This window comes from Fopius arisanus, unplaced genomic scaffold (assembly GCF_000806365.1).
Source record: "Fopius arisanus strain USDA-PBARC FA_bdor unplaced genomic scaffold, ASM80636v1 scaffold00015, whole genome shotgun sequence".
In the NCBI taxonomy this organism is placed as follows: Eukaryota; Metazoa; Arthropoda; class Insecta; order Hymenoptera; family Braconidae; genus Fopius; species Fopius arisanus.
This window is the reverse complement of record NW_011887754.1, coordinates 1,229,084-1,244,669: the sequence shown is the minus strand read 5'-3', so window position 1 is coordinate 1,244,669 and position 15,586 is coordinate 1,229,084. Positions and strand designations below refer to the sequence as shown.

Genomic DNA, 15,586 nt, shown 5'->3' with positions numbered 1-15,586 from the left:
GGCCGGCTTGGATCGACGAGGAGGTGATTTATGGATAATTATCGAAACATCAATTATCATTCTCATAAAACCTTCTCAAATGCATTTGAAAATGCGAATTTCTTCGATCTTAGAGCAGAACATAATTTTCCAAATGAATTAAATTTTCCCACTCACGATTGACCTAGTGTGTCACGTAGTGGTGCATCCGGTATGCGCGACAGTTGAGTCGCGCGGTTTCCGCTTACGTTCTTCTTCCTTTACGGCCAGGTAAGGCGAGCAAGCTGCCTGGTTAGAATTGCGTTGTTACGCAGAAAGTGGTAAAAAGCCACGAAAATGGTGAGTTCCTCGATAATCAACATTCTGTAATCTCTCCTCTACCTTTCTGAACAATTATCACTTAATTATTCTTCCCGGGGAACGTTATTTCGTCGTTTGAAAATTCCATCTCACGAATGCAGTGTTGACCACGTGTGACACCATCTTCTCTTACCAATTCCACCTCCTTTCACTGCTTTTCATTCTGCAAAATTAATTTCCCTCATTTGTAACCGTGAAAATTAGCGGATCCAGTCGTAATTTACGGTTATTCGCAGGAGGAGAACAAAATGCTTCGGTAAGCGCGAGGAATTCTTGAATTGAGGTTGCGGTTTGTGTCCGCCATGTGCATGTCACTGGACCATCCAAGAAAATCCCCCTAGTTCTCCAACAATTAATTCGTCAGTCACGTGTGTTCCTACTTTCTTTCATTAATCATTAAAAACAATAAATTTCATTTAAAAAGCATTTTTTTTTGTGAATTAATTGAAAAATCATTGGATTACCGGGAAAAAAAATGAGTTCATAACCGATTGGTTCTAGTTAGAGTCCTCATAATTAAATGTGACCATCAATGAAATTCTTGAAATATTCAATTTAATTTTCTACAATTTTTTCAGTCGCTCTCAACAGCGCGACCTCTCGTTTCAGTGTACTCTGAGAAGAGTGAGGCAACTGGAGACACAGTGTCTCTTCCCTCAGTCTTCAAAGCACCAATTCGTCCCGATGTCGTGAACTTCGTTCACCAGCAGGTGTCCAAGAACAGCAGGCAGGCATACTGCGTGTCTAAGGAGGCTGGTAAGCATTGGTTTTTCAATTCTGAAAGATTGCTTGAGGGACACATGAAAAGAAATTGATTTACAGGCCATCAGACCTCCGCTGAATCATGGGGTACTGGTCGTGCTGTCGCTCGTATTCCACGTGTACGTGGTGGTGGTACTCATCGCTCTGGACAGGGAGCATTCGGAAACATGTGTCGTGGAGGACGCATGTTTGCACCGACTAAGCCATACAGACGCTGGCATCGTCGTGTCAATGTCAATCAGAAGCGTTATGCCATCGTATCGGCAATCGCTGCTTCTGGAGTGCCTGCCCTCGTCCAATCAAAAGGTACGATTTTTTTTTCTATTAATTCCATCGAGAAGTCAATGGAATGAAAGTATTTGTACCTAAAAATTTTTTCTAAAAAATGATGATACGCTTTTGGTCCGTGTTTATGATATCCTCTGATTTAAAAACGAAAGCTTTGACCTGAAATTTTATCGAATGAATATTAATCGATTGAAGCGTTGAATCTTGGGGAATTATCAATTATTCAATATTTAGGACACATGATCCAGGATGTACCAGAGTTCCCACTAGTCGTCTCCGACACCATCCAGGAATACAAGAAGACGAAACAGGCTGTCGTCTTCCTTCGTCGTATCAAGGCTTGGAATGACATCCAGAAGGTAAAAACCTACACGACTATTTGATATGAACTGTATCGACTAGCACTGTACAAATGTCCCCATCCTGTAATTGTTTACTCGGATGGTCCAATCAAGTGCTAGATAAACATGAAGACTAGGCGTTACAGACTCAAGTTTCATAATAAGCCTGTGACATTGTCTTCGCACACTATCCCAATCCTTCGAAATTTTTTTTTCCAAAAAAATTCAAAAATAAAAATTCGTCGAAAATATGACTTACGCCAAATGTAGCAATTTGTGGAAATAATGGGTAATTTGCTCTCCAGGTGTACAAGTCCCAGCGGTTCCGTGCTGGCAAGGGAAAAATGCGTAATCGTCGTCGCATCCAGCGTCGGGGACCTCTGATCGTGTACGGTTCAGATAAGGGCATTCGCAAGGCCTTCCGCAACATTCCTGGCGTCGATTTGATGAACATCAACAAGCTGAACCTGTTGAAACTTGCCCCTGGTGGTCACGTCGGTCGTTTCGTCATCTGGACCAAGTCCGCCTTCGAGAAGCTCGACGCCTTGTACGGCACGTGGCGTAAGGAGTCGAAACTCAAGGCTGGGTACAACCTACCCTTCCCCAAGATGTCCAACACCGATCTTGGAAGGCTCCTCAAGTCTGACGAGATTCGCAAGGTTCTCAGGGCACCCAAGTAAGATCGCAATTCCAATTAATGCATTATTCCAAGTAATGCAGTAGTTGAACTTTCATGATGAATTATGATCGGCTGAATTTGGTCCGTCTTGCGGAAACCAAGTGATTAGATCCCTTAACCCCCTGAATCAGCTCGACAAAAAATAAGACTGAAATAATTTCTAATCAATCTCTAATCTCCTCTTGAATATTTTTTATTTAGGAAACAGGTGGTTCGTTCAGTGAAGAAACTGAACCCACTGGCTAACACCAGAGCCATGCTGAAGCTCAATCCCTACGCAGCTGTCCTGAAGAGGTCAGCGATCCTGACAGCCCGCAGACGTCAGAGAGAGCGCGAGCTAGCAATCGCTGCCAAGCGTGGTGTAAGTTCAATAATTCCCAGGCGTTCATAAAAATTCATCGAAAAAATCCATATTCAACCCTGAAAAATAAAAAAAAACCTCCCAAACATTTTTATGATATTCATGATGATATATTGGTCCGTGTTGCTGAACGTCAGTGATTTAAACCTCAACCACTTCTGACGATTACATTTCGAAAATCCCAGGGAATCGTCAAGAAGAAAAAACATTTCTCACATTGGTTTTTCATTTGTTGCAGATTGAGCTGCCAGCAGACGCCCCAGCCATGAAGACGAAGAAACTCCTGGAGAGGCGAGGGAAGCAGATGCTCAAGGCCAAGGCAAGTAAACCGAAGAAGGCCAAGGCCCCCAAGAAAGCTAGCTCTGCTCCATCGAAGGCAGCCAAACCAGCTCCAGCAAAAACACAAGCAGCATCCAAGGCCGCTGCCAAAGCTGCCCCCAAGAAGTAAAAAAAAAAGCTGCCTTGTACAATTGAGATAAGGAAATAAAAGATTATACAAAAAAAACGAGCGTCTTGGCTCCATTTATTTTTACTTTTAAATAAAACGAAGGAGGACAACTTCACTAGATCATTATTTTTTCATGAGATTTATTTTGGCATCCCGAGATATATCGGGGCATGTTTCAAGTTCTTGCTCGTTGCTCTCCTCTTCTTACAGTGGAATTTTCCCAACTGGTGCACGAATGTAAATTGTACCTCCTCCGAAAACTTCCACTGAGACCAGTTGAGCATTCGCCTCAATTGGAATGAAGAAATTTATGTTTCTAATCGCGTTGGGGTTTTTCACCTCCTGCAGACGAATATTTAGTACGTCGTCAGCTGCTAGGGCTGCTGTCATTACTTTAAGACCCTCAATTTTCATCTCAGTCTGGAAAATTTTACACATTTGAATTTGCACCGATTAAGGATTGATTTGCTAATGTAATTTCCGGCTGTTGTTATATCCTTTTGTGGCTTTCCGTTTGGAAATTGAAATTCCTGGAGATATCCCGACGTGTGGGAGAAAATACGAGGGATAATACATTTTCATGGGTATAGAATGAGAGGATTGGCGACATGGATTTTGTGGAGTAAGTACACCAGATTATTTAAATTCCTTTCTCTTTTATGCGGCATTAAAGGTGGAGCCGCGATTATTTGTGATGATTCACGGAAATTTTTAGTCATACCGGTACGTGTAAAATTTTTTCCACTTGGTTATTTCCGAGATAATAAAAAATATTCGCAAACAAATTCTAACGGTGACTCAACGATTGAGAACGAATCAAATTTAAAAGCTCAAAGAATTGCAAGTGATTTGAATTAAATGAGAAAAATACGGAATTTAATTAAACATAAAATTAAAAAATACTGAAAAATATCTGGTATTGGATAATTGAAAGGGAAAACCAGTGGTACTTTTGCACAGAGCAAATTTTTTGTGGAAGGAACACAAACACACAAGTATAGAATCACCATTCGCTGAAATAACAACCCATTTTTATGACCGAAATTGTCATCACCAAGTGGTAAAGTCAGATGAGTAGAGTTTACCATTTACCATGATGGATCGATCTCGAAAACGTCAAGAAAATTTTATGGAGTTGTTTCTGGACTAAAATACATTATTTTACATCAATTGATATATAAGAAAACTGGGAAATTCAATTTAATCTTACTTTAGCACTTGGCTAGTAAATTATACGGATTCACAATGATTTCCTTGAGCTATTGACGTTTTAAAAAAGTTGAGTGTCAATTCTGCTTCACCTGCTACTCATTCTCTCAGTGTACTTACAGCGAAATACGATTCCTCGTCGATCAAATAGAAGTCAGGGACTCTGGCAAATTCCAGACGAGTTTTAACTCCATTCGAAACTCTCTCGAAATTCAGGTAATCACCCTTACGAAGGAACACTGAATTCTCGAGGCAATGCGAAGGAAGAGTCATTATTACCCTTTAAATTTCAACCAAATTAACACCGAATTTCCCGCCATTCGTTTATCTCATGATTAACAAATTCTCCAATTAAACCATCAATTTTCCGTTGAAATAATTTTTTAACCGATAATTTCCAAGAGATCGAGACTCAAAAAACAACTAAATCCACGAAAAAATCCATTGGATTGAAAATTCATTTGTTTTATTGGAGTATAGAGATAAAAATGGAGGGTTTGAGTGAAATCGAAGTCGATCAGTTCTTGCAATAATAATCGCATCGAGGTGCGTGAATAATGAGAGTTCGATTTTTGATATCGTAATTAGCCCGGACCCTGTCTCCGTCGTAATCCTCAGGAATCAAAAAATTTTCCACATTTTTTCTCTGAACTCCCGATGATTCTTTAACCTGTAATGACACATTGCACTGAACTCCCACCCTCAGATTATTAGATTTGACAGTTATTTTCAGCGTTGAAAGATCGACCACTTCCGACAACAGCATCTTCACCTGTTAATAGATATTCGTCACTCTCAATCGTGATAAAAAAAAAATTAAATCAAGATGCGAAAAATATGAGAAAAATCGGTTGACCTCAAACTCGTTGTCGTGCCTCGGTCCAACGTTGATTATTTGAAAAACAAATGGAGTCTGACAATTTTCCATGGGCACTGCTCTGAATTCCACTTTATTCAATCAATTTTCCGAATTTTGTACGTAATTCATTAAGTCGTAATGAGGAAATGGCTTTAATCAGTGAAAAACCCCGGTTATTCGATTGACTGGTTGAAAACAAAAGAGGATCAGTCGACAATTTGTGCGCGGTGCAGTCCAATTAATTTAAAAGCCACAAAAAAATTCATTGGGGGAAATTAATGCATGAGAAAATTCAGTGCTCATCTTCCATTTTATATTGTGGTGTGTATTATTTTTTTTATGAATACATTTTGGTTTTTCTTTTGTTTATTTTTTTTTGTGAGGGAGAGGGGGAATTTTTCGGTTGGACGCGTGCGCGAGTGGGTGGTGGGTGGTTGGATAAAGAGAGGCGGGAGATTCCGGGGGGTTGCTTGAAAAGCAAACTCCCGATTTCAGTCGAAATCCCGTGTCCTTGGGAATGGTGTTCCACGGATTTGAGTGGATTCAAATGTCGTTACTACGGTTAGGATTTCTCGCTGTTGCTATCGGTTGTGGTGAGTCGAATAAATCGTTTTTCCATTTATTTTTACGAATTTTTTAAATTTCCAAGCTTTCAGGATCATTCCGAAACCAGACAAATAATTTTTACAATTAATTATACCCTAGATGTTTTTACTTTTACATTTTTTTTTCACCCCAATTGATACAATTTTTATTTCTTCGTTAATGAATTTTTAATTGTTCAAATGATTAACTACTCGTTCATCTCGGGGATGAGATGTTCAGAGATGAGGTCTTTTGTACCTGAAGAAATATCTTAACTCGACGCCTCGACTTTTCTGATTGCCGATCTATTTTGAAACGTTCAACCGCTTGAACTCCACAGAATATTACAGTGAATTTAATTAAACATTTATCTCATTAACTTTCGAAAATGTCATCAGCATTAATCCTGAATGTCACGAGATAATTATAACCCCCTTGAAAATCTGGTAAATGTAAATGACCCCAGTGAGTGTTAAAGGTAAACGTTGGAAGTGATAAATCCAGTAGAATATGGGGTTGGAATTTGGGTACAAAGGAGAGCCGTGTAATCCATTGATTATGCACAGCACACCCAGAATTTAATCCTGAACAGTCTCACCCATGACTCCAGAGCCATCATTTTTTCATTTGATCATCCCCACGAGAACTCCCAAAACTTGAGGTTAAATTTTAGTCTAAAGATGTGAAAAGGAGATGAATACCACGAAACTTTGAACGATTTCCAGTTCTCCAATAGGCAAATAGAGAAGGAATACCCAAAGTTTCAGTAGCAGATGCTCTCAAATGTATATAATTGCTGAAATCAATTTTCGTGATTTCAACTTCAATGCCCTCGTGAAACTAGACTAAATTCTACTGAATTGCATCAAAAGAATGAAATACACCGTAAATCTTAAATTGACAAATTAATTTCAAATTTGTAATGCAATTTATCATTACGTTAAATCCCATTATTCATCAAATTGTATTGAGGAAAATACTTTACACACAATTGGATAAAATTTGATATTTGCTGTCACAACTTGACAGAGTCCCTGGATTTTCATGAGTCTGAAGGAGAGGATATGAGAAATAAAATCGAATTTTCCTCAAGGTTGAGGGGATGTAAAACGTTGAGGTAAAAAATCCGGGATTTTATTAAGTTTCAATTAATTCAATCGTCTTCTACATCAAACAGCTATTATCATGATTGAGAAAAGCCTCTTAATTGGATCAAGATATAGACAGTGGTTGTGAACTTAGCGTCTGTTGCTTTAGGGCATTTTGCCATTGGAAATTCACACGATTTGCATATTGAGGGAAGGTGAACTGTCCACTGGCCCTCATCCCTCTGGACATCCGTGTGTTCAACGATCGAGTTAGCCAATTTGACGGCTTATGAAAAGCTCTATCCACCCACCATCTCCAGCATTTCGTATCAATTTTTTTAAATTCAATATGTCCTTCGTTCTTTATTTTCAGTCTGTTATTTTTATTCCTGAATTGACGTCATTTTTCATTTAACAAGTTTTCATTTCGTTTCACTTTTTTAATTGCACAGCAATGCAGTGGAAAAATCCTCTTCAATTATTTTTTTTTTATTGAATTCTATATATTTCATTGATATAGTTCGAACTTTTTTTATTTCACACTTTCCATTTGACGAATGTCCGAGTGATTCGGAGAGCTTCAGTCGTCAAATTCGACGATCAAATTGCGTTCATCAAATTTACAGAAATTCGGAGGATAAAATTACGTTTCACAGAGCATTTTACGTTTTACATGTTGGCTTGTTATGAATGAATAAACGAATTGTTGAAACTCGTGGATTTTATTTAATTGGATTGTCGGTGGGAAATCGAGTTCTGGTGGGACTTCGATTTTCAACAAATTTATTGGCGATTCGAAATTTTTGTTACTCGGTGAACAATTCACATTAAATTTCCGTAGGTTTTTTTCATATTCACTGAATAAAATGGCGAGTTAAGTCTCTGATAAGAGCAGATGGAGAGTGCAGTTTTGTTTTTGTATCTGTTTAGAGAAGTGACTCGGAACTCCAAGAGCTTAAATACGAGTGAAACGATAGAATGTCCAGAGACTGGAGGTCAAATAGAGCTTAAAAGGAATCTCCGATGTGCAAACGTGGATTTTACCGGGAAAAATTCCCAAGGGCATTGAATATCACTGATCAATAAAATGGCAAAACCCCTTTGAAGACAATAAAAAATTTTCTTCGATAAAAATTTCCATTTTATCCACAATTCTCCAATTTTCCAAGTTAAATCCACTCTTCAATAAATAATCTAATAATGCAATTCTACATTAAATGAAAAAATCGATTCGATACATTAAATAAATAATTTGAATTCATTCCATCCGGACTTTTTCCAAATTTTCAATTAAAGTTCTGAGCGCGTAAGAAATGAAAAACGGAATAAGGGATATTGGCTCTTGTTTTATTCATCAAATATTTTGTTTGAGAATATTTTTAACACAGGGGAAAAACTATATTGAGAGGTGGGTTATGAGAGGATTTGATATAGCACACTGGAGAGATTCACCAACGAATGTGCCACGAGCAGCATCGACAGGTGTCTTACAACCGAATGGGACTTTTTTCATTTCGATCACCAGCGAGCGAGAAAATGGGGGTGAAATCTTGAAAAATAACTTGTTTGATTGGCGAGAGAGAGAGAGAGAAAGAGAGAGAGAGAGAGCAAGACAATGGAAAATTGAGTTACATACTTTTCTCATATTTTTGTTTCACCCTCCGAGTCTTTACTCTCATTTCAAGTAAAAAATATCAGTTTGTGTCTGGATTTATCTTCTCCTGACCAGGGAATGAGATAAATGGAAGGGATGATATTGGCTGAAGCCCTAGTAATGCCTCCACAATAGTCACTGAATGATTACGGATTTACGTTCAATTATTATCATTTTTATAAGTTCTACAAGATAAACTCGATTTAATTACAAATTTCAAGAGTTTTTCCATTTTCGATAGTCCTATACACAATTTTCTATACCCCATCCCCTTTTAATAATTTTTTTAACGACGAGGGGATATCCTCGGGCAATTAACACTCTCCGATTACAATTTTAAACTGAATTAAAACTGCCACCGAAATTTCATATTTCGGAGTTTAATTGAAATCCCTGAAGTTACGGTTCATGCAACTTCAGATTCAGGTGAAAAATTGAATGTTTTCAGTGGAATATTTGACATGTTCAGGGGAAAAGAATATCACATATTGCGTAATGTGATATTAAAATTTGTATGCCTTCTCAATTAAATTACGTAAAAGAGCTTTCAATCATTTTAATTGCAGACGCAATAAAAACAAATTGAGCTCTCAACCATTCAGAAAATTATTCTCAATGATTCGTTGAGGTTTAAAAGCTGCATCCAGTTATTATGGGTTTTATTGTTGTGATGACGTTAATTCGGTTTAATTGTAGTACTCCATTTCTTTTGGTCCGTTTAAAAAAAAATGAGCAAGAGAATCTCATGTTCTTCACATTTTTTTTTTCTCGTCGTGAGAGGAAAATTATTTGAGACGAGAGTTTACGGTTTAACCTTGTTCCATTTTTTAATTAAAAACGTGAATTATACGAATTAAATGCAATTCTAATTGTAGGTCGATTGGATTGCATGAAACCTAAAATAAACATTCAGGTATTTGAATAATAATGAAATTCTCATTACTTCCGGAAATTACTCCGTACGAATTCAGTGGATTTATTATTTTCTATGAATTCATTATTTTTCGTTCAATGAAGTGATTTAAATGGAGAGATTAACTCTGGAATCAAATAACAATTTTTAATCAAATTAAAAGGACAGCCGAAATTTTACATTTGGAGATTTTCAATTAAAGTTCGAGAGGTACTTTTGCCTGGAGCTCTATCAGATATTATGAAAATAATTTCAGTATTTAAATGGCTAAATAAACAACCGTAATAATCAATTAAAACTCTGATTGCAGTGAGTTAAATTTAATTCCGACGAATTAATTTATTTACATAACAGGATCAAGTGAAAATGTGTCAATGGGAAGTGATAGGTCGATCGATATTTATTTCTTTGATGCTGCCATTACAATTTTACATCGTCACACGCTATAAAAATACATACAAACACCGGAAGTGATAGTGATTAATTTTTTTCAGCCTCGTGTTCCGAACAGGAATATCGATTAACAAAACATCTCCTCGAGGGTTACGATGCGGGTGTCAGACCAGCGAAAAATTCATCTCAACCGCTGGTGGTGATTTTTGGCCTCTCGCTCCATCACATCATCGATGTGGTAAATTCTCCAATTTTAATTAGTCACCAAATCACGGAATTCATCAATTCAGTGGGATTACTCGTTCCACCGTGATTTTAATTAAAAAAGAAAATTACTGCAGGACGAGAAGAATCAGATTCTCACAACGAACTGCTGGTTGACGCAGATCTGGACTGATCATCATCTCAGGTGGAATGTCTCGGAGTTCGCTGGAATACAAGTGATTCGAGTCCCTTATAATCGAGTCTGGAGACCCGATACCATTCTTTACAACAAGTACTTAAATTTATTGGCAATTTAAAAAAATAATACACTCTAAACATTCCCATCAATTTCACCCAAATTTTTCAAAAAACAATTCTTTAAGCTCCATTATTAAATTCGGTTCAATCAAATTGTTCAATTAAAAAATACAATACCATTCCACAATATTTAAATGTTGTAAACGAATTGTGTTTTTCACTCCACAATACGTGAATATTAAATTGATCTATCTATAAATCTCGTGGAGTCCGACAGGACCTGTCATTCCCCAATCCTGTACTCGTCAGGAGGAACTTTTCCTCGTGATTGTCCCAACGATTTTCATTCATTCATCATTCATCCCCATGGATTTCACGTGTTCTTCTCAGTGCAGACCCACAGTACAGCTCAGCTGTCATAAACACAAATGTCATCGTAAGTCATACAGGTGAAGTTGTGTGGCTGAGCCACGGAATATTCCGGAGCAGTTGCAACATCGACGTGGAGTTCTTCCCCTTCGACGTGCAGACATGTGCATTAAAATGGGCATCCTGGACCTACGATGGATACCAGGTAAAATAAATAAATCCTAAAACAGGTGCTCATTTCTCATTGTCATTTTTATCACTCGAATAATTCAACTTCAGCCATCACCATATTTAATTCGTTCATTTGATGATCATAAACTCCAGCGGTTCACCAGCTTATCCGCAGAACAATTTCTCCAACTCGCGAGTAACCACCGAGAACCCCTCGAGATCCCTCCGGCAAATTGCATCTCCAAATGATATCCACCGTTTTACATTTGATTGTTCTCGCGAGAAAAAAAAAAATTGACCTTTAGTGAAGTTGACCCTCAACCCTCAATCCTAGATTCTCGTTTTTATCCTGACGTTGCAATAAAAAAAAAACCTATAAATCTAAAAAAATTACAATTCTCCCATAAAAAATGTCGTTCTCCCCAGAATTGGAGAATTTTCTGAGGTAAAGATAAAAATAAAAGAGAAGCATTCAATATTCTTCAACTTTCCCAGTCCAAAATTGAAAAAGAATCCCACAAAATCCCAACTCGTCGCCACTCTAATCGTCAACGAATCTGACGTTGATGGCCCGCAAAAAATGGTCATCTCATGTATCCAAGTGCTTGGAGTCTAATAAAAAGGCTCTATCACCACTTGAAGCAACGAGATGGTCGCAGTAGAAATTTTCCTACTTCATTTAAGTTTTAAACGAAAGAGTTGAAGCGATAAGGGGCTCCTTTGGAGTATCACCGAGGCGAGAGAAAATTCTGCGGGTCTTTAAGGCACCCACCAGCCCCTCGATCCTAAGACAAGAACAAATTCGATTGATTGCAATTTCCCTAATTCCCCCGAACAATCCCCCAGCCCCCAATTTTTCTTTTTCTCCCCTCGAAAGTTGAGAGGATTTCACCCCTAGAATTCGTCCCTCCCTTGCTCATGAGCAACATCATTAAATTAGATCAGAGGGACTCCTCCCTCCTGCTCCCTAATTCTCATCTCTTTATGTAAGTGAAATGGAAAAATTTAGCCATAAAAACCACCGAAAAGAGCGCATCTGTGCGAGATTGTATAGCTTAATCCCAAATGGATAGAAGAGACCCGAATCACCACTCGAAAATGGCTCAACACACATTCACACATCCAAATCCAATGTGCATGTCATTTTTTCTTTACAATTTTTCTTTTTCCCATTTCAATGGTGCACCAACTCCCAATTCTATTACGCGCCAATTTTTCCCTATCAATAATGCAACGAGAAATATCGATATTGTTCAAATTTCTACCCACATTAAAAGAAAATAATTCAATAATTCAAATAGGAACTCTTCACAGTGCAAATACCTCAATTTTCCTCTCCAATTTGTCCATCCACTCCCAACGCTGAAGCAAAGAAGGGAATCATGAAAATGATAAAAATTCGGTGTGAATAAAACGTGAGATAAATACAACTAGTCTGGTGGTGCATATGGAGTATTATTATCTTGTGGAAAAAATGTTAAAGCTGGAATTGGAGCGTCAGAGCGAGCAAGGGGATGTGAGCAACTACCAGGCAAACGGTGAATTTGATCTCGTTGATTTTACTGCACGACGTAATGTGCAATACTACTCGTGCTGTACTGAGCCTTATCCAGACATCACCTACGAGATTAGACTGAGACGTCGACCCATGTTCTATGTCTTCAACCTCATCCTACCGTGCATATTGATCAACGGAATCGGTTGAGTATTTCGTTATTTTACTCTTGAATATGAAATTATTATTCTGCTCGTTGTCTCTCCCCAATTTCCTTATTTTACCCGTTTATTGTTCATTTGCTCCATAAGTTACTGCAACACTGAGATAAAAAATTATTTCAAAGGTATTTATTTAAAGCGCCTGAATACTGAAAAATTTCCATATCGATCGAATCGGTTGAGTAGTCCGTTATTATTAATTCTTGAAAATTATTATTTTGGGAAAATGTATTTATATTAACAATTAAAAGTCGAAATAATTCACGTAAAATCTCTATTTTTATTCCGTAGCAAAGCAATAAATGTTTATAAATTAAAAAAATATTATACATATTTGCGAATAAGGTCGCGCGAAATGACGAAAAATCTCTGGAAAATTTATTTGACAGTGGAGTGCAGCTTTCAGCTCGCGTAATCATTGCATGACACTAGTTCATTTATTTATTTTATGATACGATGGGACAGGATAATACGTAAAAAAAAAAATGGGGTGACAAAATTTAACACGCGTATGACAGTATCTCCTTCCGTTAAATCGGAATTTAAATCGGAAATAAAAAATTTATGATACATTTCCGACGTTTCTCCACTTAAAGTTCAATTCCGATTCGATTGACAATTAAAAATGATTATTCTCTCTGATCTCCGAAAAGGTGACACGAGAATAAAATTTTTTTCCCGAATTTCGGAGTGGAATTCGTTAATGGCCTGTGATGGGCCATTTCGCACTGAATGTCCCACACGTGGAAAACTTTGTGGAAAACGTCTGAGTGAGAAATTTATTGTTTGAGGTCATGAACTTGAGGTAAAAAATGGTAAAAAGATCATGCAAGTTCTCCATTCATTCATTTGCCTGTTTCTTTGATTTATTGTTCCCTGGAATGTGCATTCCCACCTATTGTTATTCTAATTCTCGCGGTGTTGTAAAAACAAGTAGAAGGGGAACAAGTGTCGTAATAAAAGACTACCCTTGAAACCACGTAACTTTTCTTTTTGAGATGGATAAAAGTGGAATGAAGGAGCTGATAAACTCGTTAACGCCGGATGTGCCTGATGGTAGGGTAGGGCTTTGAATTTCATTACGACAAGACCCGGAGAAATAATTTCAAATGATTTGAAATTGTTTATGGGAATTCTTTTATGAGGAGAGTTAATGAGGGATAAAAATTATCGCAAATGATATCATTTGAAATTTTTCACTTCACAGATTTCAGGTGATTACTCTTTTTTTTTTTCATTGATTTTGTGGAATTTTAATCGAGAGTGACACAGTGACTTCACCAATGAATTGCCCCTCAGTAGTTCGTTGTTTCGTAATGTTTCGGGGGTTTTTATATCGTTTCCTATCTTCTCTTCTGATTCAGCGCTTTTGGTCTTTTATGTGCCGTCCGAATCCGGAGAGAAAGTCACACTGGGGATTTCTGCACTTCTCTCCATGACAGTTTTTCTCATGACCATCAGGGAAACTCTACCACCTACCGAGAAAACTCCACTCATCAGTGAGTATTTACATTTATTCCGGGCGATTGCAGTAATTGAAATTCGGGGATCATCGCTGAAGCTTGGATCCATTTGAAAAAATTCATTCATAATTATCAAATATCCAACATCCACGTAAGAAAATCGTCTCAAAGGACAGTTGGTCCAAGCAAATACGCTGTCCAAACAGAAAAAGCAAATAAAACGAAAATGTTTGTGATAGTGATGGTCGTCTATCATCTCAACTTCAAACGTTCGTTCACAAACGGATTATTCTCATTGAGGACTTCCGCTGGAAATGCTGAATGTGGAAAAATCACTGGCTTGCGTAATGACGTTGGATAAAAATTTTTTAAAAGGTAAAACTTCTACTTGAAGGTCTCTACTACGGAGTGAGCATTTGTCTAGTGTCCTTCGCCTCGGGTCTGGCCGTCGTCACCCTGAACCTTCATCATCGCGGGGTTCGTGGCACAGGTGTTCCAGCTTTTCTCAAGACTTTGGTCTTAAGAAAATTGGGTAGAATTCTGTTTTTCAATTTCAAACAGGTAAAGTCCATGCAATATATATTTTATAAATCATGGTCCATTGTTTTCTCCTCTGAAAAATTGAAAGTAAAAAATTATTATTACAAATTATTTTCAATAATTTTCATTGACTTTCATCTCCAATGTGGAAACAATTGTAGAATCCTCATGTCATTCGTTATATTTTTATAATGATTAGTATCTGGTTTAATATCTCTAATCAAGAAAGAGTCAACTTCAACTTCGAGTCGGGAATCCACTCAATCCACTCGAAGAAGACAAGCCTGTCCACTTCACTGCTCTATGGAACTGCAGCAGACGTCTCCAAAAATAGTGACAAGACGCTCAGACAGTAACAACAGCAGTGCCAGCATAGGTAAACATAAATTAATCCAAATAATAGTTCCATAAAATTTAATTATTGTCGTTTTGTCATTTCTATTTATTTCGAATTATTGTCAATTCCATAGACCTAGGTGGAGAGACTAGCCTGGAGCTCCACTGGTCTCGTATTCTGACTCGTGTACATGCGACAATCGAGAGAAATGAGAGGAGATTGACAGATCAGGATAGGAGAGAACAGGCCGAGCTAGAATGGAAGCAAGTTGCCCTAGTGAGCGATCGGGCATTGCTCTGTGTATTCTTCCTAACGACTGCCATCAGTACAGCAGTAATCCTCTGCGGTGCTCCACCCATCGAAGAAGCTGCCAAGAAGGGCTAGTCTCCCCCCGAAATTCTCATAAATTTTATCGTCAATAATCCTCAAGTTCGATGTAAATATCAATGAAAAATAATTATATAGAATCTCATGCATATTCATTATTCACTTTGCGTCATCAGAAATCAAACGCAACAATAAAATGGATCAATACTGGAGTACGATAATTTCGAGTCAATGTCTTCATCGAATCCTCATCACTCCACTTTATTCCACAGATCGTTGGAA

General features: G+C 37.7%; 3 protein-coding genes across 4 annotated transcripts; 2 read left to right on the top strand and 1 right to left on the bottom strand.

Annotated features, from left to right (window-relative positions):
* Positions 1-210: 210 nt before the first annotated feature.
* RpL4 (ribosomal protein L4) lies at positions 211-3,279 on the top strand. The gene is made up of 7 exons (XM_011299837.1): positions 211-318; positions 918-1,095; positions 1,162-1,407; positions 1,624-1,748; positions 2,036-2,406; positions 2,611-2,770; positions 3,009-3,279. Exons 1-7 carry the CDS (start codon positions 316-318, stop codon positions 3,216-3,218), a joined length of 1,293 nt encoding a protein of 430 aa, XP_011298139.1. The 5' UTR covers positions 211-315; the 3' UTR covers positions 3,219-3,279.
* LOC105263563 (uncharacterized) lies at positions 3,262-5,457 on the bottom strand. Of its 2 annotated transcripts, XR_891905.1 has the most exons (3): positions 5,284-5,457; positions 4,548-5,199; positions 3,262-3,638 (listed from the first exon to the last, which is right to left on the bottom strand). XR_891905.1 is itself a non-coding variant. In XM_011299838.1 (2 exons), the coding sequence occupies exons 1-2, from the start codon at positions 4,698-4,700 to the stop codon at positions 3,423-3,425; spliced, it is 369 nt and encodes a 122-aa protein (XP_011298140.1). In that variant the 5' UTR covers positions 4,701-4,916; the 3' UTR covers positions 3,262-3,422. The 2 variants fall into 2 exon arrangements, 1 of the variants encoding a protein (XP_011298140.1); XM_011299838.1 differs by lacking the exon at positions 5,284-5,457 and having other exon boundaries at positions 4,548-4,916.
* A 340-nt stretch (positions 5,458-5,797) lies between these two features.
* On the top strand, positions 5,798-15,379 carry LOC105263561 (neuronal acetylcholine receptor subunit alpha-7-like). The gene is made up of 9 exons (XM_011299836.1): positions 5,798-5,879; positions 10,021-10,157; positions 10,261-10,415; positions 10,772-10,955; positions 12,405-12,621; positions 14,002-14,136; positions 14,495-14,661; positions 14,866-15,016; positions 15,111-15,379. The coding sequence occupies exons 1-9, from the start codon at positions 5,804-5,806 to the stop codon at positions 15,359-15,361; spliced, it is 1,473 nt and encodes a 490-aa protein (XP_011298138.1). The 5' UTR covers positions 5,798-5,803; the 3' UTR covers positions 15,362-15,379.
* Positions 15,380-15,586: the final 207 nt, after the last annotated feature.

What these genes read in the sequence shown, in the direction of transcription:
- RpL4 (XM_011299837.1), top strand. An exon ending in CTTGGAATGACATCCAGAAG is followed by an intron (nt 1,749 to 2,035) that starts GTAAAAACCTAC and finishes TTTGCTCTCCAG; the next exon opens with GTGTACAAGTCCCAGCGGTT. An exon ending in CAATCGCTGCCAAGCGTGGT is followed by an intron (nt 2,771 to 3,008) that starts GTAAGTTCAATA and finishes CATTTGTTGCAG; the next exon opens with ATTGAGCTGCCAGCAGACGC.
- LOC105263563 (XM_011299838.1), bottom strand. Translation starts at nt 4,700, where the DNA reads ATGACTCTTCCTTCGCATTGCCTCGAGAATTCAGTGTTCCTTCGTAAG. An exon ending in ACGAGGAATCGTATTTCGCT is followed by an intron (nt 3,639 to 4,547) that starts GTAAGTACACTG and finishes AAAATTTTCCAG; the next exon opens with ACTGAGATGAAAATTGAGGG.
- LOC105263561 (XM_011299836.1), top strand. Translation starts at nt 5,804, where the DNA reads ATGGTGTTCCACGGATTTGAGTGGATTCAAATGTCGTTACTACGGTTA. An exon ending in CATATTGATCAACGGAATCG is followed by an intron (nt 12,622 to 14,001) that starts GTTGAGTATTTC and finishes CTTCTGATTCAG; the next exon opens with CGCTTTTGGTCTTTTATGTG. An exon ending in CAACAGCAGTGCCAGCATAG is followed by an intron (nt 15,017 to 15,110) that starts GTAAACATAAAT and finishes TCAATTCCATAG; the next exon opens with ACCTAGGTGGAGAGACTAGC.